General features: G+C 38.6%; 1 protein-coding gene across 17 annotated transcripts in view; it reads right to left on the reverse strand.

The window, feature by feature from the left end:
* The window catches only part of FMR1 (fragile X messenger ribonucleoprotein 1), a 37,054-nt gene extending 15,382 nt beyond the window's left edge, over positions 1-21,672 (reverse strand). For 14 of the 17 annotated variants that reach the window (XM_047715659.1, XM_047715652.1, XM_047715654.1 and 11 more), the window contains exons 1-9: positions 21,360-21,569; positions 12,024-12,076; positions 8,635-8,728; positions 5,984-6,055; positions 5,556-5,704; positions 4,505-4,598; positions 4,302-4,418; positions 1,919-2,089; positions 1,746-1,824 (exon numbers count right to left, since the gene is read on the reverse strand). In XM_047715659.1, coding sequence (XP_047571615.1) covers positions 1,746-1,824; positions 1,919-2,089; positions 4,302-4,418; positions 4,505-4,598; positions 5,556-5,704; positions 5,984-6,055; positions 8,635-8,728; positions 12,024-12,076; positions 21,360-21,410 — 880 coding nt within the window. In that variant the 5' untranslated portion in view covers positions 21,411-21,569. Of the gene's footprint in view, positions 1-1,745; positions 1,825-1,918; positions 2,090-4,301; positions 4,419-4,504; positions 4,599-5,555; positions 5,705-5,983; positions 6,056-8,634; positions 8,729-9,215; positions 9,334-12,023; positions 12,077-21,359 lie in introns of all 17 variants that reach the window. The other 3 variants (XM_047715643.1, XM_047715655.1, XM_047715657.1) reach the window with 3 other exon arrangements.
* Positions 21,673-24,423: the final 2,751 nt, after the last annotated feature.

The following is a 24,423-nucleotide window of genomic DNA, read 5'->3' on the forward strand; positions in this document are numbered from 1 at the left end:
TGAAATCTACATTCAACTCCAACTCCAACACCTAAGAACTTTCCCCTAGAGCCATCATGCCATGTCCCAAATGAACTGTAGTGAATGAATCTAACACATAAGTTTCTGTTTGGTAATTACTGAAAAAACTGTCTACTGGCTATCTAAGAATTTCTAAATTTAACTTTTCTAACTATAAAATGTATAAATGTATACAATTGCTTGGCAAACTGTAACTAAAAGGAAAATAAGCATCATTCAAAACCCCACTTATCCTGAGGTAATAAGGACAGTGCTACACACACATAAAACTGTGTCCAAGTTACCTCAATAACATCACGTTCTTTAGCTGTCTGTACAACACAGCTGAATGAATAATTCTGCATTAATTTCACTGGTATTTACCCTTGAACTAATTTTATTCAAGAGAAAAATATTATTCCAAGTGTTTTTTAATGGCATAGGAAGATGTTTATTAATTCTATGCTGACAAAAATTTAAAGCAGGCTAAGCAGGACTGAAACTATGGGAACAAAATGCATGGAAGTTCTTATTTTCTTGTTCTTTCAACTTTCCAAAGGGCATGCATTACTTTTTATAATCAGTTGTGATTTCAAGTTCAGTAAATTAAAAATGTATAGGCAGTATGTCCCAATTTTATGTATAAAGTCATATGGAGTGTTCTTGATTAAAAAACAAAACAAAACAAAACCAAAAACCTGCAACTGGCTTGGTATGTTCTGCTAAAGAGATCTTCAGCATTTGAGAATATTGGTAGAGAGTTTCTGGTATTTGCTGGTACCTGTGATGATGATAGTAATGAAACAAAAGTATTCAAAGTCAAAATGAAGAACTACCATTGGTGTTGCAAAAAGTCCCAAAGACATTCAGAGTTACTTTTAGCTTTGCAACTCATTAGATTTAAGTAATCTACATTCAGATTCTCAATTCAGAGATAATTCAGAATGCTATCATTTTATAGTCCCATCAGAGAGATCAAATAAATACAAATATCCTCCAAATTATAAAGCCCTCAAATGTCATTCATTTTGAAAGAAAAATGGTTTAAGATCGATTTTTAAAAAGATTTAATTATTTATTTGAGAGAGAGAGAACACACAGGGGGTAAGGGCAGAGGGAGAGATTCCCAAGCAGATTCTGTACAGCGCACAGAGCCCAATGCAGGGCTCAATCCCACAACTCCAAGGTCACTAACTGAGCTGAGACCAAGAGTTTGGATGTTTAACCGACTGAATCACTCAGGCGTCCCTGAAGATTTATTTATTCGACAGAGAGAGAGCACACAGGAGCGTGAGTGGGGGAGACAGAAAGACGGGGAGACAAGCAGACTCCCCGCTGAGCACTGAGCCTGACATGGGACCTCAATCTCACGACGCTGAGATCATGACCTGAGCCGAAATCAAGAGCTGGATGCCTAACTCACTAAGCCACTCAGGTGTCCCTTGAAAAAATGTTTAATTTTAAGACACAGAAACTACACACTGAAGAGGCTGCACAAAATTTATTCTTCCAGGCTCTAACAGGTTTGAACTAGCAAAGCAGTATCTTTTGTATACCTTCTAATTTTTGAGTAGCATATTTATCAAATATTTTCTGTATACTGTAACAACAAACCATATTTCAAAGATTAAGCTTCAATTAAATGACTCTCCAAGTGAGTGAACATGGAATTCTAGCAGTATAACTGAACTATTTCCCTAACTGGTGTTTTTGTAGTGTTATGTCAACAGTAATTTCTGACTCACCGACCAAGTTCCTTGGAACTTGTATGACATCTTCAGCAAATTCAAGAAAGCTTCTAGCCTTCTTCACTGCATCCTGATCCTAACAACAAAGGGGAAAAGATTTAAGATAAAAGATTTGCCATATGAAATACTGTTTGTTATTTTAGAAAAAAACTACATAGTAAAATATTTACCTCTCCATAAATATGAAATGTGCAGGTGTCTTCATCTAGATCAATAGCAGTGACCCCAGGTACTTTTCTAGCTTGCTGAATATTAGCACCATGAGTACCAATAGCTAGACCCATCAGATCTTCTCGTACGATAAATTGTTCATGAAACCTTGAGGCAAGTTGCCTTGAACTCTGAAGAGAAATGCACGTCTGATTAGTATGCTTTATCAACTATCAAGACAACTGTATTTAGGTCAGCCATATAAATAATCTTGACCCTATGTATCAGGGGCCTATAAATTAGTTTCAATTGTAAACTAAAAGGTTTTAGAAAGCACCTCCCACAGCACAAGTACTTTTTAGGTTACTGAAGGTCTATACCATCTGATGTATTTGTTAATAGGAAAGGGCTTCTTGTCAACTTTCCAAGGTAACTTTTAAAAACCTATTTGCAAGGCTGCCGTAGGTAACCAATGACATCAATAACGTAGTATTAAGAAGCAGATCAAAGGTTTCCAAATAAAAACCAGCCCACCGGATCTGACAGACTCAATGTTATTTAAGTAAAAAAAAAATTGAAATACCATCTTTACAGAAAATTGTATTCACTTCATTTTTATTAAAGGATATTAGTACATATACATTTTTTCAGTTTTCTTCTGGAAACCGCTCCATTTATTTAACTTATCATTAGATATCGTGGTCTAGATATCCATCCCTCTGATGAAGTGGTGATATTAAAATACTTTCCTTCCCCCACCTCCCCAACCTGAGGAATGGAATCATAAAAATTGTTGGTGCAGTCATGAAATCAAATGATTATAGAATGCCAAAGATTTACAACTTATCTTGCATATGCACCTGGAACCTAATATGAGAGTCTGTAAGACCTTGTGATCTGGATCCACAAGTATGATGGATTCTTTCAAATATTCAGTAATGACTGAAATATGTTACAGTCAACACCCCAAACTTGTGGATAATTGCTCTCTCTTTAAACAGCATTATCAAAATTTAATGTTTAGTTCTAGCATGCCATAAATGAAAACCAAACATATTAGTGGCTCATGTTGAAAATGGAAATTTCTTATCTGAATATGTGGATCTCTTTAATATTAGTAGTGAGGAAAGATAGGCATGCACACTAGTTTCTCAGTCTTCAACATACCTACTAATTGGAATGCATGAGTGGTAACTACTGTAAACAATTTTAAAAAGTCTAATAGCCATTTTGTAGATTAGAGTAACAAAATGTATGAAATATTCCTAGGACTTTTCAAGAAGTCTTGTTTTTTGAATCCGGTTCATTCACCTGGTTTATTCTTCTCACTGATAATTCACTGATAAATGGTAAACCAAAGGTACCATAACAGATCATTTAAGAAGAATTAGATGCTTAAGAAGAGGCATGAGTATATTTTCCATAATACTCACAATGAGAGTAAGGAGGCTGTTCTGGCCTGAAAGTTATGAAAGAATTGCTAAAGAAACCACAAATGTGTGAACATAGGGACATCAAGAAAGAGAGTAAAAACCAATTAAACAGACCTCCATGGCCATAAGGAAAACAGTAACAAAACGAAATATGAGTGTCTTCTCTCGCTGAGAGTTCAGCAATCACACATCAAGTGGGAAGGTGGCAAGTTTCATAGGGTTTTATGAGACTATAGTCTTGACTACCTTCTCTCTTAATATGCAATTTGGAACTCTTTTTTTTTCTTTATTATTTCAACTGCATGGTGTTTTCCCTCTATGAAATGAATAATGATGAAGAACTCTGGAATCTGACAGTAATACCTTTGAGTTGGGACATTAAAATCCATTTAGTTTCTATGGTTATGGATGGAAGTACTAGATAGTTAACAATGAAAATAAATGTATGGTGATGGAAATTACTGGAAGATTAATAAAAGTAGATAAAGTGCACCTGAAGAGACGAAATAGTAAGTTAGGGAAATAGCCTCTGGCAGGAATCTGAAGACAGGAGTTTTAAAGAGTGACAACCAATTAGAATGAAGAAGTTCTATACCCTTTTAAACAGAGATAAACATACATAATGAAAGGAATATGATTAGATATTTAAATATTCTCTAGTACTTAAATGACAACATGCTATATGGAAGAAGCATTGCCTCATTTTATTAACAGCTTTGATGAACTTCCAGAAAAAGTGAGGTGACCAGAAGTTCCTTAATATAATCAACTGCTGCTTAATTCTGAAACCTTAGCCATGAAAAACTTTAGCATGACTAGGTGCTATATAATTTAATTTTTCAAAATATAAAATATAGGGAATTGCTAAGACACAGTAAATAAAGGACAACCTGCCCATATTCAAGTTTGGAAACTCCACAGTTACCATTTCTAGATAGCCTTACAAGCAGCACTAGGGAAAGCCACATACCTCTAGCTGCTTACTGGCTTCTTCATTTCTCAGTATCAGAGACAGCTTAGTGCGCAGACTCCGAAAGTGCATGTCAATTAACATGTGTGCTCGTTTCGAGGTGACTTCATTGATAGACTAAGGATATTTAAATTAACACTATTATTATCAAACTAAATACTCCAAATGAAGTATATCAAAAGAGATAAGTCAAAAACACTCACCAAAATGACAAGCTGATAATTCTCTGGATCGTAAGTTACAGAAAAGGCACCAACTGCCTTTTTAAAGTCCTTATGTGCCGATTCTTTGGCACACCTAGAAATAAAAATATCCACTGTGAAATTAAGATGAATGGTTGCGAACTACTGGCATTAAGTCTATGCAGAGACTTATACTTAGTAGAAGTATGAATTCATACTAAACATGATACACACAAAATGCTGTTTCTGTTTAAAAGTTTAGTTCCTTTGCTGGCCATCCCTGAAATACTTTTAGCCCACTCAAGTATTTGATTACAGAGAAAGGTTCCTTTGCTGTCCACCTCTGTTATACTCAGCCAAATCAAACATCTGAGATTAGAGAAACAAAAAAACTACTTATGCTTTTAAGGGATGGCTAGTGGTCCTAGACTACCAAAGGTGGCATTATTTAGGACAGTCACTCTCCTCTGAAGCTTCCTTATTTCAGGTACATATGATTAGTAATTTTCTTAACTGTTGAAAACTTTTGGGGATAGCTACATGTTACCCAGTTTTATTCTGCTGCTTCTTTTCTACAGAAAAACTGTGGACCAATTTAAGGGAAAGAAGGAAATGTATATGAATCAGAAAGCACAAAAATTTACACACATAAGTAATCACTTGAAAAAGGAGGATTTCTATGTACTTTGAATTTCAAGTTAATGTTTATCTAAAGTGTGACACATCCAAATCAAACTCATTACACCCCCCTGATGAAACCTTTAAAAGGAATCTCTCACCTAAAAAAGTCTTTAAGCCTAACTCCAGCCCAAGGATTATAAGATTGAGACAACCTTTGGAAGCTTCTTTACTCTACTCATTACATATTTATCTGGGGATATTAAGATCTACACTGATCATTTTTAAAATTTCAAAACTCTATGAACAAAGTTTATTTCTGCACCACTTTTGCAAACCATTTTTGCCAAAGTTCATTGAATTTAAAAATTGGTGTTATTTTAAAATTTATATTCTTTTAAATTAACTGCATATCACCTCTAAGTTCTCAGCATTTCTTGCAATATTAACTTACATTTGTCGTAAGTCTTCTGGCACGTCCAGTTTGATTTTATGGAAAGTATCTTTCGTGGCAGGTTTGTTGGGATTAACCGATCGTAGACGTTCAATTGTGACAATTTCATTGTATGTAGCATCACATGCTGCATATTCTATCACATAAAACTGATAGAAATAGATAAAAGTCATTCCTGGTCATAGTTTTTAAATTAAGAACAATAAGCTATACCTATACAGTTATTTTTAAGTTCTCTAGAGGGAAGAAAAAACTCTATTTGATCAATTAACTAAAATACACAAAACATACTGAACATGTAGAGAAAACATTTTAATAAAATGACTCAAGTCAGATATTAATTTAAAATAGAAATCCACACTGAAATGTAATACCTGGGTTTAGAAAAGGCAAACAGTACAAAAATTTTTAAATATGCAGTTTCCTACCTCACCCTTTATCATCCTCACTTTAGCTAACCACCAACAGCAAGGCTCTTTTTCATTTGCTCTGGAATAAACCTACACAAAAATTACAACACAGATTATTTCATAATTAGCATCATTCAAAAATCTATAGATTATCAGACATTGAAGAAAATTCTTAAAATGAGCCAGGTGTCTTTCAAACCCGTATGCTGTATGCCTTAAAGCAGACTGCAACACTACAGATACATAATCAGAAACTACTTGATTACCTGGGAGAGCCCTGAACAAAGCACCTTCCTATTTTCTTTGTTTCAGATCAATAATAATCAGTCCTCTGCATATGAATGCTCAAGAAAAGCAGATTGCTCAAAAACCTGGGCATACTTGCCTTGGATACTCTGTCAACTATGAAAATATATCTAAAACTGTATAAACTTGCTTTTGTTTTACTCTGGTAGGTAAATAACTGATTGGAAGTTACTGACCTGGCCTACTGCCTGGTCACTAAGTGGGTGAGGGCTTCTGACCACTCATAGCCACTAAGGATACCACCCTGGCATTCATGTCTCCTGGTGCCTAAATGAACAAATCCTTGGTCTCTCCCTGGTCTCCTGTCCCCTTTCTCACTCCACTAAAATGGACAACTCTAGGCTGGCAATCCTCTGGATACAACCTTCCTGCTCTCGCACACTGGATCATTTCTTCTAACTGATCTCTCTGGTGACCACGTTAAAGCTCACTTAACAACGTGCAGCATGGAACCTTTTGTGAAGACACCAGCAAATCAAGGATAATGGGAAAAGAGATGGCATAGTATATATGGAGAGACAGACAGAAATACTCAGAAACAGAAAGCAGGGAGGAGAGGAGAAAGAGCTCAGAGCCTAAGGCTGATGAGTAACTCAAGGCTCCAATTCTTGTCTCCCTTTTACAATTGAAGTTACATAGTGACTAAACATAGCTTAACCTACCTTTCTCTCTTTCCCTATCACTTATTCTCAATTCTGCTCTAGCCAGAGAAATAACCTCAGTTAATTGTTATGTAATACAGTGAGGTCGTCCTAGCAACAGGACCTCACCGGTCCCCCACATGTCATGTGATTAAGTTGGGGGAAAAGTTCCCTTAATCCATCACTATTATGAGCATTCCTGATACACACCAGAAGACCCAGTGTCTTGTGTCCCTTTTTACAACCTAAGTTAACGGTTATACAATACAGTGACTAATACACCTTAATTTAACCTACCTTTCCCTCTTGCCACCACCCAGGCCTTTCAACTCTCTACCTAGAGCAATAACCTCAGTTATGTATCACTGTGAGGCAATATAGTAAGACCACTCTAGCAACAGCATCTCATTGGTTACCACCTGTCATATGAGTCAGTTGGAAAAAACGTCTGCATTGTCCACCCCAACATGATTAGAGCGTTTCTAACATAGACCAAATGTCCTTGCCTTCAGGAAGCTTGTAGTCTCCTAGGGTAGCGGACAACTAAAGGTCCTTAAGTGTAGACAATGTTTTTGTTTCCTAGTAGGATCCCTCACAACACCAAGCCCAGTCCCTTATACCTAGTAGGTACTGAGTACATTTCTGGTAATTACATAGTACTTTATTCTACTCCACTTTAGAAGACAGAAGAACACAGGCCTGGACATTCAGAGACCTTCCCTGAGTATTTCTCTAGAATAGTACTCTAGCCCCTAATCACCTTCCATCCTCTTACTTTTTGCTTCCATCTGCCATAATGTTAGATACCCTGACAAGAATGTGACCTCACCAAAGGCAGGGGACTCTTCTGGTTCACTGTACCATCCGTACTCTAGCAAGCACAGGAAATAAGAATTCAAGGACCTAGTGCGCTTTACCCTATCTATATATAAATGTCTGCTTAGCTGCTTCCTTCATACCGCAAATATTCATGACGTTGCAACTATTAACAAGACACTGTGGAGAAAGAAGAGAAGCAACTTAAAATGGTGTGAAAGGGGAGGAAGGGAGAGGATACTACACAGACCAACTACAACATAAAGCAGACTCCAAGTGCTTTAAGTCCCAAAACAATTTTCAGTAGCTAGAGAAATTATGAACACAATGTTTTTGTTACTGTGTTTTATCTCTACAACACATTTTGGTCAAAGACATCAATGGCACATGGGCAGGTGGTTCACAGCATGCCCAGTGAAAAGAGGTTTTCCCAATATGTGTTTGTGTTAAAACACATAGATGGGTTTTTTAATAATACACCAGAAGGATTCGTTGCTAAAGAAATTCTAGAATGCTGCTCTATCACAAGGCATGATTTCTTCTTCTTTGTAAGACTAATTCTCCTAATCCATTTTGCTTAAAATGAAGACAAACTTGTAAGCTAACAATACATTATTCAAATAAAGATTGAAAGATTGAAGGAAAAGGCAAAAGGAATTTCCTAGCAGGCAAAGGAAATTAGCAGTGACTTTCAAAGATGCACCCTCAGTGCTGCTCAGGCAGCCCCATTTAAGCATTATGTAGTATATCAGATCATTATTAAGATGGCTCAATCAAAAGCACACATCCATCATGGCTATAATTTTCAAGGTAGTTTAAGCAGTGTTAAAGACAACAAGTACAAAAGGCACAAATTAAATGCTCCCTCCTTCAATGCTTAGTAACTTGAGGGCAGGGGAAACTTACCTCAACTTCATCACTTTCATTTATATCTTTATTATAACCTACAGGTGGTGGGAATCTCACATCATGAAAGGGAATCTGCCTCTCTGGCTGCCAGCTGCAAATAAGCAAATACATAATTAACATGCTTTCTGGTTTGATGGAAACAGTGACCACACTGCCATCAACTCTTGGTTAAGTGTGACCTTCTGTTTTTCCAGTTTAAAGAAGCAAATGCTTTTAAAACAGTCAGTGTTTTGCTGAGTGGGGCGTAATGGCAATGTAGAAACATTTCAACAAAGTCTGCATGCGGCATAGCGGCCTCATAGTTCTATTTGGAATATTCCTCTAAACATAATAGATCAACATTACAATTTTCCAAACAAGTCTTTCTTTCGGTAATTTCAACCTCTAAGAGTGCTAAATGCAAGGTCACAACAGCAATTTCCTCTGATGCTTAAATTAAATGTTAGTATCAGTAAGTGTTAGTAACATCATCACCATACTTCTACTTGCAAAGGAATTTGAACCACATTCTGGTTCTAAATGCCCTCTAATTCCCAAGCAAAATGGGGCAGCCAGCACACCGGGAATTCACAACTCACTTTTCCCCCTTTAAATTTTAGATCCCACGAGGTGGTCAATTCTGGCCACAGGTAGTTGGCTGCTGATCAGCATGACCTGGTGGGGTCCGCTAAACCACAGAAACCCGATGGAGACAGCCTACAGGAGTTTGGGAAATTGCCTATGTTTTTAAATTTAAAACGATATGGAACAATTTTGAAAAACACCAAATTATTCTTTTATGTGCAAAATGATATAAAATATTAAAAGACAAACTTTGCAAAAATACTGGCAGATTCAACTGCTGAAGCAGTCACTTCTGGGTTTTCTCCCAAAGAGCTTTCTTTAGTAAAATCCTACTAAGTGCTAGTTTTTTTAAAGAAATATTTTATTTATTTATTTGAGAGCAAGCATGAGGGGGTACGTGGAGGAGGGATGAACAGAGAGGGAGGAAGAGGGAAAGAATCTCAAGCAGATTCCCCACTGATACAGAGCCTGACTCGGGGCTCAATCTCAGGACCCCAAGATCATGACTTGAGGTCAAAGCAAGAGTCAGATGCTTAACCAACCGAGCCATCCAGAAGCCCCTAATTTTTTAAGAAGAGCCATATATAAGGTAGGAGGGTAGGTAATTAAGTCAGAATCTGTGGAAATCTATTAGGTTTATATTAGACTGAACCCTTTCTCTGAATTACACAATTTGAAAACTATGAAGCTTTAGAAAACACTGTCTTTACTTCAGAAAAGCCTTTTTATATTTACTGAAAATTTTAACTTTTAACAAGTCACAAATTCATTGCTAAAGGTGACTGGAAAACATAATAATACATAATATAATTTTCTGAGTTCCAAAGAAAGAATTATTTTAAGTCTTAAGTGTACAGAGATGAAAATACAAATTCTTTCCTCAAAAATGTGAAATATGGGAGGTAAAAACATAGCATCTAAAATAAGCTGGTGTTACAGTAATAGGAATTGCTTTATGACTGAAAGGAAAGAAAGGGTAAATACAGTCTGAAGTTCTATAAAAGTTTTTTTTTTTTAACAGAAAAACAAAAAGGAAACACCCAAGGAAGGGCAGAGACCACTTTGGTAGAGACCTACAATACACTAGTGATGTGCTCAAATCCAGTGTCGAATCTCAAATATACTCCATGAAAACAAGGAAAACAATTCATTTGTTTCAAATTCCCAGGATGACATCTTGAAGAAAAAGTTTTATGTAGCTACAGAACAGAAGAAAATTAGGAGGTCCAAATGTAGAATAATTTTAGGTTTGTAGTAGAAATCTGACTGAAAACAAAAAAGAACTAATCTTATAAGACAGTGTATTTAGCAGACACATTCTTAAATGCATGGAGGAAATGAGTGTTTGCTTAACACTTTCGATTAAAGACTACAGGAGAAATTAAAAGAGTGGTAAATAGAGATAACTCTTCCTATATGGGAAACAGTGTTTATCTAGTGATGGGAGCAAGTAGGTAAGAGTAAATTACAAAGGAAAAAATTACTATCAAGTTATCAAAGATTCTTCTGTTCAAAGTGTGATGTTGCTATCTAGTACGTAACCATGCAAATCCATGAATACTTGAACCAGCAGAGGCAAATTCTGGAAACTTTGGCTCTATGCATTCATAAAAAGTTATTCTATTATTCATGCTTGTATTCTGGACTGAGATTAGTCTAGAGCTGAGAACAGGGCTGGGTATTCTAAATCCTTTTACCTCTGTTCCCTAAATGTGTTGCAGGCATCCAAGAGTACTACTACTTTGTCCTCTTGGTAGCTAAAAGAATCTGCTAACAGTCAAATTACAGTATGCCTGGGCCAGATATTATATTTCAACAAATTTACTGATACAACTCATGTACCATATAATCCAACCATTTGTCTATGTATAATTCAATGGTTTTAAGTATATTAACAGATAGGTGCAACCATTGCCAGTCAATTTTAGAACATTTTCATCACCTCAAAAGGCAATCCCATGTCCTTAGTTATGACTCCCCATCCCCCCTCCAGCCCCAAGCAACTAAGCTATTTCTTTTCTCTAGATTTGCAACCTGGTTTTAGGATACCATCAAATTCTCTTGGTACACAAAATCCAAAACATAATTGTTGACCATTCTTCAGAGTTCAATATAATATTAACATCATGACATCGACACTTTGGCTAAGGAGTTCATATGTACTTTAGCATCTTGAATGGCTACTCTGAAAATAGCCTTTATCAGTATTCAAAAAATTTAGTCAACAGATTTGTCTCTCCTGATAAAATACTAACATCTATACCACTGATGTCTTCATATAGCTAATGTTCCTAGGCCTATAAGTATTTCTATTTACTCTCCTAGCACGAAAGACTGGTTACTGCTATTACTGATTATAAATACATGAAGCAGATATAAAATAAGCTAATAAGTAAATATGATTATTCCTGATAAAATGTACTAGACAACTAAAACCATCAATTTTAGATTTAACGTTATAAAACCGACATTAATTCTACCAATACCCATGAATCCATTCATTTTCATCTTGTAACAATTACAAATATTTCTATCCAAACTCTCAGTTATTAATACAGAAGAATCTGTTTTTTTCTTCACACTCAAGGGGATTGGGATGTAGGGATCAAGGTTAAATGAAAGGGATTTCTAAGGTCATTAGCGGGAAGAGTCATTCCATTGGTTTTAATACTTAGTTTTTCGGGAACTTCCTTGTGAGTAACATGAAGATCCACTCCTGAAAAACACTCAAACTAGACTTGAATTTTTTTCAACCAGTAAAAAGAACAATTAGTATAAAGTAGTACAGAACCTGAACATTAAAATTATATCAAGACACTTACTTGTTTTCAAATGCAACTGTTATTGAATCTTCATGAACATCCTTTACAAATGCCTGTAAGAAAAACACCGGTTAACTTCTAAGCTTAAAGATCATGTTATTTAAATTTTATAGAGATACCAAACATTCCTGTTTAAGAAAAAAATGGAGCTTCAGATGAAAGTTTGTTAGTTTGTGAGGCTGACTCATTCATGGATCACATCTGTATCTGGCCACCTACTATGTGTAAGGCCCTGGGAATATGGATTAGTTAAAATGAAATGTGAAAGAAAATGCTCCAGAGTTCAGCATCTAATGAAAGAGTGAGAGGGCTAAATAATTGAAAATTACAATGCAGGTGTTGAGTACAAACCTGGAAATGCACTTTAGGGCTAGAATTATTGAAAACAAAGAAATTTGTTCCATGTGCCACATGCCAATCAGTATAGATCTGTTATAAGTTATCTTCCTCTCCTTGATAAAATTTTAGGAGAATACCACAGTAAATGACTATAATCTCAAATTTAGGAATATACAAGCACACTAAATTTTCCTTAACAACAATATGCTGCTAATACCACTAAAATGTCCAATTACCAGAGTTTAATTAAATTCTCAATCTCCTAGGCACTTGGGAGGAAAAAAACAGTAATACAAAGTAGAGGTTTAAATCTTCTAAATCTGATGACGCAATTGCTAGTAATCTGCAGAAAGACATAACAAAAGTAATAGCTAACTAATTATCAAGAATTCTTTAAGCAGCATGCCGTCCGTAATTCTATAACATTAAGTTTTTAATAGGTGCAGGAAAGGAGGTTTTGTTTTTATTTTGACAATTAGAGGAGTAGGATAAAACATAAGGAAACCCAAGAGGCTTTATATCATAATTCATTTTAAAATGGCTTGAGAGATTTAAGCTTCTTACTCAAACTTGTTCTGTACACGCTTCTCTCCTTCCTTGGTTTCTCCCTGCCTGTGGGATTATGGCCAAGCTCTTTTCTGGCTGGAAAAGGCCCTCTAAGACATGGCCCCACCCCTCACCTCTCCAAGCTTCATCTTTCACATCCCTGGAGGCAGGGATCCAGCAGTGCTAAACTACTTGGGCCTCTCTCCCTAAATGCTGTTCCTCGTTCCCATTGTCCTTCCCCTCTTTTCATCTAGCTACCTCTAGTCTTTAGGTTTCAGTTCAGATGTCACCACCTATGGGAAAACCCAGACTAGGTTAAATTCCGTCCTCTGCATTCTTAAAGCACATCCTGTGCTTATCCCTACTATAAACTTACCCCACTGTATTATTATTATCACCATTTCCCCACTAACAGTAAGTTTCCTAAGGTCTTATTTTTTTTACTGTTGGACTTCAGAGTGACTACTAAGAACTCAATGAGTAGTTATTAAATGAACCATTGCCTAAGGGGTTCCTATTCTATCCTTGGAGGAAAGACTGTATGTGTGTGAGGGGTATGTATGTTCCATTTATCAAGGAAGACAAAGTGAAGAAGGTGAGTTTCCTTATCAAACTTTGAAGGCTGGGGAAGAATTAGCCACACAAAAGGGAGTGGAGGATACAGGAGGCCCACCAGGCCTAAGGGGTGGGGAGGTAAGGAACAAAGGCTCTGACCCTGAGAAACAGCTTAGGGTATCGTAGAAATAAATCCTTTGTGAACAAAGAAGCCAACACAATTCAATGTGAAAAAGAACAGTGTTTTCATCAAATGGTGCCCGGGGACAACTGCATATCCATGTGCAAAAAAATAAATGTTTGATCCTTATCTCAGACCATATACAAAAATCAACTGAAAATGCATGAGACCAAAAAGTAAGAGCTAGAACTATAAACAAACAATCAATCCAATGCAAAAGTCTTGGTAAACATCTTGAAAGGCTTGAAGTGAAAGGATTTTAAAAAACCCTTAAACTTCTTCAACTATAAAATTAAAACTTATCAGTCAAATATTAATTAGGTGCTCTTAAGAAAAATAATCAGGTGAGGCAGGGCCCTAGAAAACATTTATATAGAAACTACATAAACAGACACATCAATCTTCTGCAATTATGCTTAAAAGAACAAAAGAAAAGCTATGCTAATGGAATCCAAGGGTTCTGCTATGCCCAGCATGGCTAAATTATTATTTCTAAGTTAAATATGTATATATTTCTATAGATGTTGGTTTGGGGGAATTAATATTTTCTTCCCATCACTTTCCCTTATTTTTCCTCAGCTGTATTAAATCATGACTACTTTCTACAGCAGCTTTTGAAAACTCTAGCTTAATACCAACCATGATGTTTTAGAATATACTAGATTTCATAACGGTGCATGGCCCAAGACTTTAAGGGGTCGTTTTCCTATTACTTCACCAACAGAAAGCCTTGCTTTTGAGTTAAAGTTACAGGAATTGGTTACTCTTAGTTTTATAAAGCCCCCCAAATTATGAAGAATGGGAATAATAGGACTCCCCACCTCATTTTTCCCTTCTCTTTACTTGGTAGCTAATACCAAATTAACATTATCTGCTTGTGGGGGAAGGGAGTCAGTCCATCAAGGATGAAATTCAAGATGAACCTCCTATTAGGAGGTGATTCATTCTTTACCAAGAAGGCCCACTGCTTCTGTTTTCATTCTTGTCTGAAGTTTTATGTTTGTATGACTTGGCTGTAATTAACATTAGCTCCATACTGTATATTACACTGAAAATGTTAAGTCCTTTAGTCAGTTAAGAGAACCTTGTTATAGCTGAGTGAGGAACTGTTCTCACTTAATCAGGTATCTTTTCCAGTACTATTGCCCTTGTCTAAAACTATTCTGTCTACCATAGCAGCCACTGGTCATATGTGGCTATATTTAAAGTAATTACAATTAAATTAAAAATCAGTCTTCCGGTTACACTCGCTACATTTCAGATGCTCAAGTGCCACACATAGCTTAGTGTCTACTGTAGTGAACAGCACCGGTAGAGACCATTTCCAACACTGTGGAAAATTCCATTGGATAACGGATTTAAAACATTTACAGGGGCATCTGGGTGGCTCAGTTGGTTAAGCATCTGACTTTTGGTTTTGGCTCAGATCATGATCTCAGGGTTGTGAGATCCAGCCCCACCTTGGGCTCTGCACTAGGCATAGAGCCTGCTTAGGGTTCTCTTTTTCTCTCTCTCCCTCTATAATCAATCAACTAATTAGTTAATTAGTTAATTAATAAAACATTTACAAATGTTGGGGACTGTTTTCAAACCCACCTTAAAAGTATTCTAAAAGTCAGTCTCATTACTTTATTGCTGTATTTTTATTTTTCTCTCTTTGACACAAAGTTATTGCACAGTTTAATCATACTCATTCACCACATCTGCCTAGTTCCTAAAATCAAATATTCCCTCAAAGGAGGAAAGTCTGCAACTGTTGTGACTACTAACAACAAAAGCTTTCAAAGGCTTTCAAGGCAGTTCCGGATGTAGTGTCAGAAACGGTTTAAATAATCATCACAGCCTACTAGCCCACGGCCTTCAAGTTAATGAGGCTTATCTGTATGTGGATGTTCACATGACTAGTCCAAAATCAGTCATTTTTAGTCATTGTTTGCATATTAAATAAATACAGAAGGCAAGTAATACCTTCTTGCTGCTATAACACACTAAATAAAAGAAACTATTGGTTGATTCTGCCCTGCGCTCATACCAAGGATACCTCTTTTGACTTCTAAGGTCTTTCTACTAAACTGTCATTCACTTCCAACAAGGATCCCATCTTTCTGCTGCTCCTATTTTCTCCAATAACCGTTCTTTGGCCACCCCTCCCTCAGCCCCACACTCCTCTGTGCCCTGGACAACCCCAGAGCACTACCACCCCACCAGCCACCAACCTGGAAAACTACATTTTGTGGTGATCCTCTGGGGAGAAGACAGGTTCAGGGGACTCCTGAGAGGTTACCAAAGAAGGCAGACTGAGTAATAGAATGCGCAAAGGGAGCTGAACCTCACTGAATGAGAGCTAGGGATCTTACAGGAGTCCATAAACCTCGTAGTTAAGAGTTTTGCTGTAAATGAGATGTAGGCTCAAAATTTTGGTTCTACCAGAGAAGCTGGGAGACTCAATTCCCCAAGTGGTCTCTGTGCCTCAGACTCCTCAAATACAAGTAACAAATGGCTATGGGGGAACTGGACCTGCCTTCTAAGGGTGTTGTAATGAAATCACACATGTCTATTACCTGCTACAATGCCCGCCTGAGACATAGATGGCACTAAATAAAATGAGAGGTAAAGCAGAGAGGGGCGTATTTTATAAAAGAGGCAGAACCATAAATAGTCTTGCAGTTGAGAAAGTTACATCTTAACAAAAGCACACTAAAAAAAGATTTAAAAATTGGGATACAAAAAGAAAAGGCTGTATCCTCAAAGATACTAAATACTGAAAGGTTATTTAGACTCTGAGAAGAAAAAACATGTGATGACAATCCCTGGGGTTTGAAAAAGGTGCTAAAGTGCAGTGCTAAAGACAGATACATGCTCCTCATCGGGGGAATAAGCAAGAAATCAAAAAGTCATTATGGGATCCCCAACTTACTGGCAAATAGATCAAAGAAGCAGTTACAAAACTGTACTTACCCAAATGTGTGATGACTAGAGTTATCCAATTCAAACATTATGTTACAAGGATTGATGAAACTAAGAAGACCATCCATCCTTATGTGGGTGAACTCTTACTCACCCTCACCCTCAATCTCACACTCCTTAGCTTAGTAAATTCACAAAAGAGTCACTGGTCACATGAGTGCTTATTGTATAGATAAAATTTCAAAGTAAGGCCCTGACCACCACTGAGAACAACTACTACATTATCACTGAAGACAACATATATGTAGGGCAATAATTCTCCGTAGAGAAAATGTAGAACACTGCAAAAAAGTCCCTCCTAAATAAAACACATGGTTCTGGAGGACAGGGGTATAGAATGCAAACCCAAGGCTTTAAATATAAAGTGAGTTACCACTTTGTTACCTTTGTATGTGGGCACTAACAACATAAAGGAGTGAAAATGGAAAGGGAAAGCCCCAATTAACCTCAATTAACCTCATCAACAACCCTTCCAACCACAGCACAGGTCCAGGAATACTTGACTTGGGCACTTACCACAAATTCTGAGAAAAATGCATGCTTTTTGATTCATCCTGACACAAAGACAACACACAGGTAGAGAGAGAATAGTGTGAACTTTCCTGTGTGCATGTAATCTAACTTTTTAATACTTCAGTTCTTATGTGCTTCCAACGTAACAAAAGCAAATTTCATAGCAAGGTCAGAGATTTCCAACTTTCTCTTTCCTTAGTGGGCATTCATATGAAGAATTACCAAGTAATAATAACAAGTTACAACAGTTAATAGAAAGGAAGTTGATACATAAACTGAGTATGTCCTGACATCTTTGTTTCAAAAGTAAAAAGTGGTAACATCACTTTGCAACTGTACTTAAAGAATGCTAAGGAGGCGTTACAAAAACAAAACAAAATTGAAGGTTGCAATGAAATAAAAAAAAAATGGGCAGGAAATCAAATCCAGTTCGTTTCTTCAAGCTAACTTTCATCATTTCAGGAAGTCAGACTATCTGATCTCAATCCTAGATCTGAGGTCCCTTACTAGCTCTGACACTTAGTAGCAAGCCACTTACCCAATCTCTTTGTAATCTTCATCCTCATCTATAAAATGGGAATAACAACAGTACCTCAGGATTGTGGTAGAGAATTAAATTATTCACAGATGTACAAGTGTCTGGAATAGTGCCTGGCACCTAAAAAGCTCTCAGTACCTCTTAACAGTTACCGTGTTCTTGACTGTAGTCATCTCATGAAGCAAATTCCCACAGTGGACAGGAAACAGAAACCCAATTATTATATCACTCAATTTTGTATTTAATTAATAATTTGGAGGTTTTCAGAATGTGTCAACATGAAGTTGGAAAATGCATGTTCAAAAGGGGAAAAATGATGCTTCCACAAAGACACCAAACATTAAAAAGTCGGACTCGGGGAAGAAAAAAAAAATGTGGTTGACCTGAATCATTCACTTGCTTGAAATACATAACAACACCTGTATGCAAAGTTACATCTAGAGACTTCAGAGAAAACATGAATAACGCCTTATCCAAGTTTATTTGTGATAAAACACGGATTTCTAGCAGGCTATGTAGCTAACATGACATGCTAGGCCACCAATGTCTTCCTTAAAAATATTTCTTCCTGATTGTACATTTTCTCATAGTTAGCTGCTAGTTCCATAATATTTCTCACTATGTCAAAGTCTGTCCTCAGATACCAAACTTAAAAACATAAGATATTTGAAATGAAAATCTAAAAATAAGAATACAATTTAGCATATTCATACCATATTGCATTAATGAATTGGGTATCAGTCATTATATTTTCAGAAAACAAAAAGGTGTTATATCTTATGTTTCCAACACATGATTTATCAATCTTTAGTAATTTTCATACTGCTACCCAAAACCTAAGATCAGGATATACTAGTACATTCATATCAGAAAATCATATATTCTATACTTAAAATTGAAGTTAAATGCATTTCCATTCTCAATATACCAAAACTCAGTCCCCCCCAAAAGAACACACACACACACCAAAACAAAACCAACCAACCAAACAAAAACCCAAAACATGACACTATTTCAGGCAGATGCCCTTAGAAGAAAGAACTTATCTCAACATTATGTGTTTGCGAAATGTTTTGTAAAGATTTGGTGAAGTTTATCCAAGTGTCTTCATGTCTTAAATAACATAAGACTCTAAGTTGTACACAAAACTAACTTTTTCTAAGTCAAAGAAATAGCTAAGCATAAAAGTAGTGGCTCTGACAACTAAATCTAACTTTCACATTTTAAAGAATAAACACCAGAGAGAAAAACAGAAATGAGGCGTCCGATCTTTGGTTTAGGTTTCATGGTTCTGTAGAATCCAAACATGCCCAGCTATACTCTATCCAGTTTATATTGTAAACTTGAACCATGTGCTCAGAAGATGGAGAATCATCCCTTGCAATATGGTGGTTCTGTTAGGCAAATCAAAGTCGAATTCACTAATACTCAAGTCATTTGAGTAGAGTTTTTTAAAGGCTTTTCTATCACTCTAATGAAACGTGTTCCTATTTCTTTCATAAATGGAACATTTCTCCTAGTAGTTCGTTTTTTATTGGTCTATTTCCCAAATTTTCTGCTCATTTTACCGGACAAGCAACTCAAGTTTACTTTTTGTTTTACTTTATAGCTCACAACAATACTATGAGTCCTATAAAAACTTAAACCTTTTCATTATAAAAACTATTTTTCTACCAATACAGACCATTTGAGGTTTCCTTAAAAATACATATTGATCAATTTTCAATTTTCACATTTCTCCTCAAAGAACTAAGGGACAATGCATTCTTTTTATTCATCTTTGAATCAAGCAAATTCGTTTAAAAAAAAACCAACTAAAATGGGGGATTAATAGCAAAAACAGAGGACATTTCTTATTCTATTTCAATCAGTTTGCAAGCAAAATCAGCAGAGCAAATCATAGGTTGCTGGAAGAGAACAATAAATCCTTCAAGACCACTATATGTTACTTGCCCTCTTACAGCAGGCAAATTCCACTGAAAGACATTAAGAGGGGTGTCAATCTAAGCAAATATCACAGACAAATTAGAATATTGCTCAATCTTTAACCTCTGCTTATATTTATTACAGTTAGCACGACAAACCTAGGGAGCAAAACTACCCATCTAGGAACCAAATTATTCTACACTAAGTAGCAGGAATTATTATGGATGACTGAAATAAATGCAACCAAAATTTTACCTGCAGTCTACTGAAACAATTTTATATTGGTGAGACTTAAGAACATAAATGCTGGGTTTTTTCCTTTTATAGTTGCAGGTTTTTTTCTTTTAGCTAAAAGTATGAAACAGTTTACATATTTTACACACTTATGAAATATGTTGATCTCTAAATATCTCCATAGAATTGGTAAACACACACATGAAGTCAATTGTTAATTTTCTCTTTGTCAAATGAGTCTCGTTTGAAACGTTTAAGTTATGCTATAATAAATTTAAGAATTGTGTTGGACAACGGAAATAGCTAATTTCCACGTGTATCTTCTATTGCCCAAATACTGTACTAAGGTGGGATATTACCTACAGAAGTCACAGAGGAACATTCAAGAGAAAGCGATAATTTATAGATCAGTAGATCTACAGTAAGTTCGTACCAACAGACGCACGACCGATAAATTATTTTTATACCTCTTTTTGAAAATCTAAGTTATTAGCTGATCTGCAATGGTGTAACTTAAAAAAGAAAAATCCACCGTAACACTATGCCTGTCTATTTAAAACCTCAATACCGTCCACCGCAACATTACACATTCAGAGAAGACAGTCAAGTACTTGGAGCACAAAACAATTATTTCCACTCACGATTTAAGAGTCTCTAGTAATGATGTACTTTCCGCTAATTTCCTTAAGTTTCACGGCATATATTCAGGCCTTTGGAGAGTTAAAAACGTTTTCCTTAAGTACCAGAGTTGCTATAACGTTTTCAGATGCTGAAGCATCCGTATTCCTGAATTTGGCCGCATTTATAACAAGGGAGGGGGACCGCGAATATTTAAGGTTAAGAACTTCTCTAATGCACTGCTCGGTTATGTCAGGGTCTTCCTGAAACTTTTGGATCTAAAATCTCTTCTGAAATTCAGTGAGAGAGGCCACTAAATATCAGTTGCCATTGTGATTCAGAACTGACTACGGCTTCTTACTACTCTTTCTCCACACCCCTTGCCCAGAACAGTGGAGCTCTCCGAAGTCCCAATGCTGGACCGGAAAAGAGAAGCCAAAGGAGATCTCAAACCCTCTCTGCAAGGCAGGAGGCGGCTCGACGGAAGCGCCCCCCGCTACTCAGCAACTACCCACACGTCAGGCCTGGATCCCACTGGGAGAGGATATTTAAGAAAGGGAAAGAAGCCGTTGCCGTCACTTCGCGCGGATACCGGCCATTCCCGCCGGATCTTGTACCTGCCGCCGGCCCTTGCCCATCCCCAGCTCTCCCTCGACTCCCGAGAGGACACCTTCTTCTCCTTGCCCGCTTTCATACCAATAGGCGCCAGGGCCTCTCAAAGGAGAGGCAGCGGGGCTCGAGGGGCTTCCTACAGGCCCTAAGTCCGGTCCTTCTCTCCCTAACAACATCCCAACGAGCGCACCCTGGCCCCCGGGCGCGGCGCTCGGGAAGAGGGCCCCGGGCCTGCCTCCCGCCGAGGTCGAGAAGAAAAGGGGAGGGAAAGAAGGGCGAAGATGGGGCCTGCCCTGGAGCCAAGTACCTTGTAGAAAGCGCCATTGGAGCCCCGCACTTCCACCACCAGCTCCTCCATCTTCTCGAAAGCCCAGCTCGCGCCGGGAGCCCGCCCCCGAGAGGTGGGCTGCGGGCGCAAGAGGCCCAGCCGCCGCCGCCTCCTCCTCCTCCTCCGCCTCCTCCGCCGCCGCCGCCGCCGCCGCCGCCGCCGCGCTCCCGCACGCCCCCCGGCAGCGGCGCCGCCGTCACCGCCGCCACCCGCGCTCGCCGTCGGCTCACCGCCCGCTCGGAGGCGGCCCCTCACCGGAAGTGAAACCGAAACGGAGCCGAGCGCCTGACTGAGGCCGAAAGCTCTGGCCGCTCCGCGTGTAAACAGTGAAACCGCCTCACGTGACCGACACCGCCCCTCCCCCCCGCGGGCTTGGCCCCTCGGCCCCGCCCTCTTTCTCCCCGCGGGCCCAGGAGCGCGCGCATGCGTGCTACTGGGAAACCGGCTGGGGGCCGGGCCCAACGTAAGGCGCGCGGGCTCGGCGTGCGCGGGCTCGGTGGAGGGCGGGAAGGCGGGAAGGGCGGTGACAGGTCGCCCGGCTGGCCGAGGTCGCGCCGCTTCGGGTCTCTTGGCAAGGGCCAGAGCGTCTATTCCTGTAGAAGGTTAGGTACAGGCGTGGGAAAGGTCCTCCTGTAGCGACCAAGTGTATTCACTTATACGAGTCTGAGCTGGCTTGGGTTGGAAGGTTTGTTTTTTTTAAGTGGGGCAGAGTCTGAGCTGGAGGTGGAGTAGGGGACAAGACTAAAGGTGAAGAATTAGATTGAAGATGACTTTGAACTAGTAACAGTGGCAACCACGATGACCCAGACTGGTGTGACCCTTAGAGGCAGAAGGTGAGAGTAATGCCACCCCCTCCCCTAGAGATTTTGGGCTGTCCTGTGGATACATACTGTGCCCTCTGAGGGGCAGTGGATTGTGTCAGGACCTCTGGAAACGTCAGTTATCCCTCAGACCCAGTACTGACCCATGTGCTTCCCTTCCCTCGATTCAGTTTCATACCTGACATTTAAAAAAAAAAAGTCTTAAACACTTGTTACTTTCTTTACATTTTATTTTCCTAATATTTTGCCCCTACTGTGTGCCCACCCTGTACAGGAGGGTGGGGTGGGCATGTGTGCAGCAGTCAGGTGACTTATCTACAGGGGCCAGTGCACCAGTTTTCCTTGCAGCTCTCCCCCTTTACCTGCCACAGTGCAACAAACCCCAGCTCTTTCTCATTCCACTTTCAACACTGTGCTTATATCCACTTTGAGCTAGGTTTCTTTTGGAAAGCTTGAGTAAGGTGAAGAGTAAAAAGAAAAAGATTGCCAGCATCTAACTTGGAACCTAGAGGCACAGATGGGCATAAATCAAATTATCAGAAAAATAAATGTGGGGTTGCAACTATGATAAGGACAATGAAGATTTAGGTACACCTATGATAGTGGGACAGGACCCAGTCTGGGGTGGGTGAGGGGCGGTCAGAACTGGGAAATGGCTCCAGCTGCACTGTGACCAAGGAGAGTTGGTGGAGGTGGGGTGAACTGCCCCAGGCAGGTGCCCCAGAATTAGAGGCATGCTTGGGCCTCCAGTTCCCTTCCCACCCTACTCCTGTCCAGAGCAGCAGTGTTACTGGAGTGGAGCTCCAGTTTTAAAGCAGTGGATCAAGGGCCACATTCCTTGAGGCCATAGTACACAAAAATGAGCTGTTGGAATAGGGTTTCCAGGGTAGTCACAAGATGTGAAGACTGCAGGATGGCTGAAACAGAATCTCACCACAGGGTGGATAGGAGCAGAACCCGCTCTTTAACGCCAACGTTATTAAAAGAGAACAGATTGATTAGAATGGTTATAACACCCACAGGTAGGGTGTTGTTCAGTTCACCCAAGGCCTTCAACATTATCAGCTCTTCAGAGCCTCTATATGCCATGCTAAACCTGGTGCTGTTCCCTGAACTTATGATTCACTTTCATGCCTCCCTGTCTCTACATGTACTTCTGGTTCTCCAGAACTACCCTTCTCCTTAGAGTTATCAGATGGATTCCTTTTTTAAAGAAAAAAGATTTATTTATTTGAGAGAAAGAGCAGGGGGAGGGACAGAGGGAAAGAGAGAATCCCAAGCAGATTTCACACTGAGCACGGAGTCTGATGCGGGGCTTGATTCCAAGACCCTGAGGTGATGACCTGATCTGAAATTAAGAGTCAAATGCTTAGCTGACTGAGCCACTCAGACGCCCCTCAGATGGATTCCTATTAGCCATTTTACCTCAGGTGCGGAGAGTTGAGTTAACTTTGCTCCTCAGTTGTCAGCATATTATCAGTCGCTGCCTAGCCCCTCTCTTACTTTTATTATTTTATATTGTTGCTATTAGTTTTCATTGTCTTACTCAATACACATTCCCATTCTTCTTCTAGATACCAACTACAATGTGCTGACACAGATCCTTGGTGATTTAAGACATGCAGTGTTTTGTGTATGCCTTTACATTTACAGAGATGGTATTGGGGTAGAAATATGTTTCTCACTGTTTTCACTCAACACTGTGTTCTTGAGCTATAGCCACGTTGCTGTGTGTACACCTAGTTTCTGGCTTCTAACTGCAGCTGAGTATTCCATAGATTTTACTGATACATTTTACTGATACATTTCTAACTGCAGCTGAGTATTCCATAGATTTTACTGATACGTCTAGGTTACTGCCAATTCCCTGATGTCACACTGTGTTGAAAGCCTTTGTGAACGTCTTTACAAACCTTTGCAAAAATTTTTGTGTGTGTGCTCTCATAGCAGTTTGTATACACTTCTTGCTTCCTCACCACACTGCTTGGCATATGGCGGGGATTCAGTAAATGTTGGATACCTCTCCTATGATGCTTGATGTACTACAATCACTTATTTATATTTCTATTTCCCTTATTAGACTGTGAGTTCCTTCCAGCGGGAAAGATGTCTTATTTTTCTTTGTATTCCTGGCAGAAAGTGGTTGATTTTAGGAAATGTCTGATGAATAAATACCTGTCTAGCTTCACTTCCTGTATGTGCTCTGACTTAGCCTTACCCAC

The sequence above is a fragment of the Lutra lutra genome, chromosome X, assembly GCF_902655055.1.
Source record: "Lutra lutra chromosome X, mLutLut1.2, whole genome shotgun sequence".
In the NCBI taxonomy this organism is placed as follows: Eukaryota; Metazoa; Chordata; class Mammalia; order Carnivora; family Mustelidae; genus Lutra; species Lutra lutra.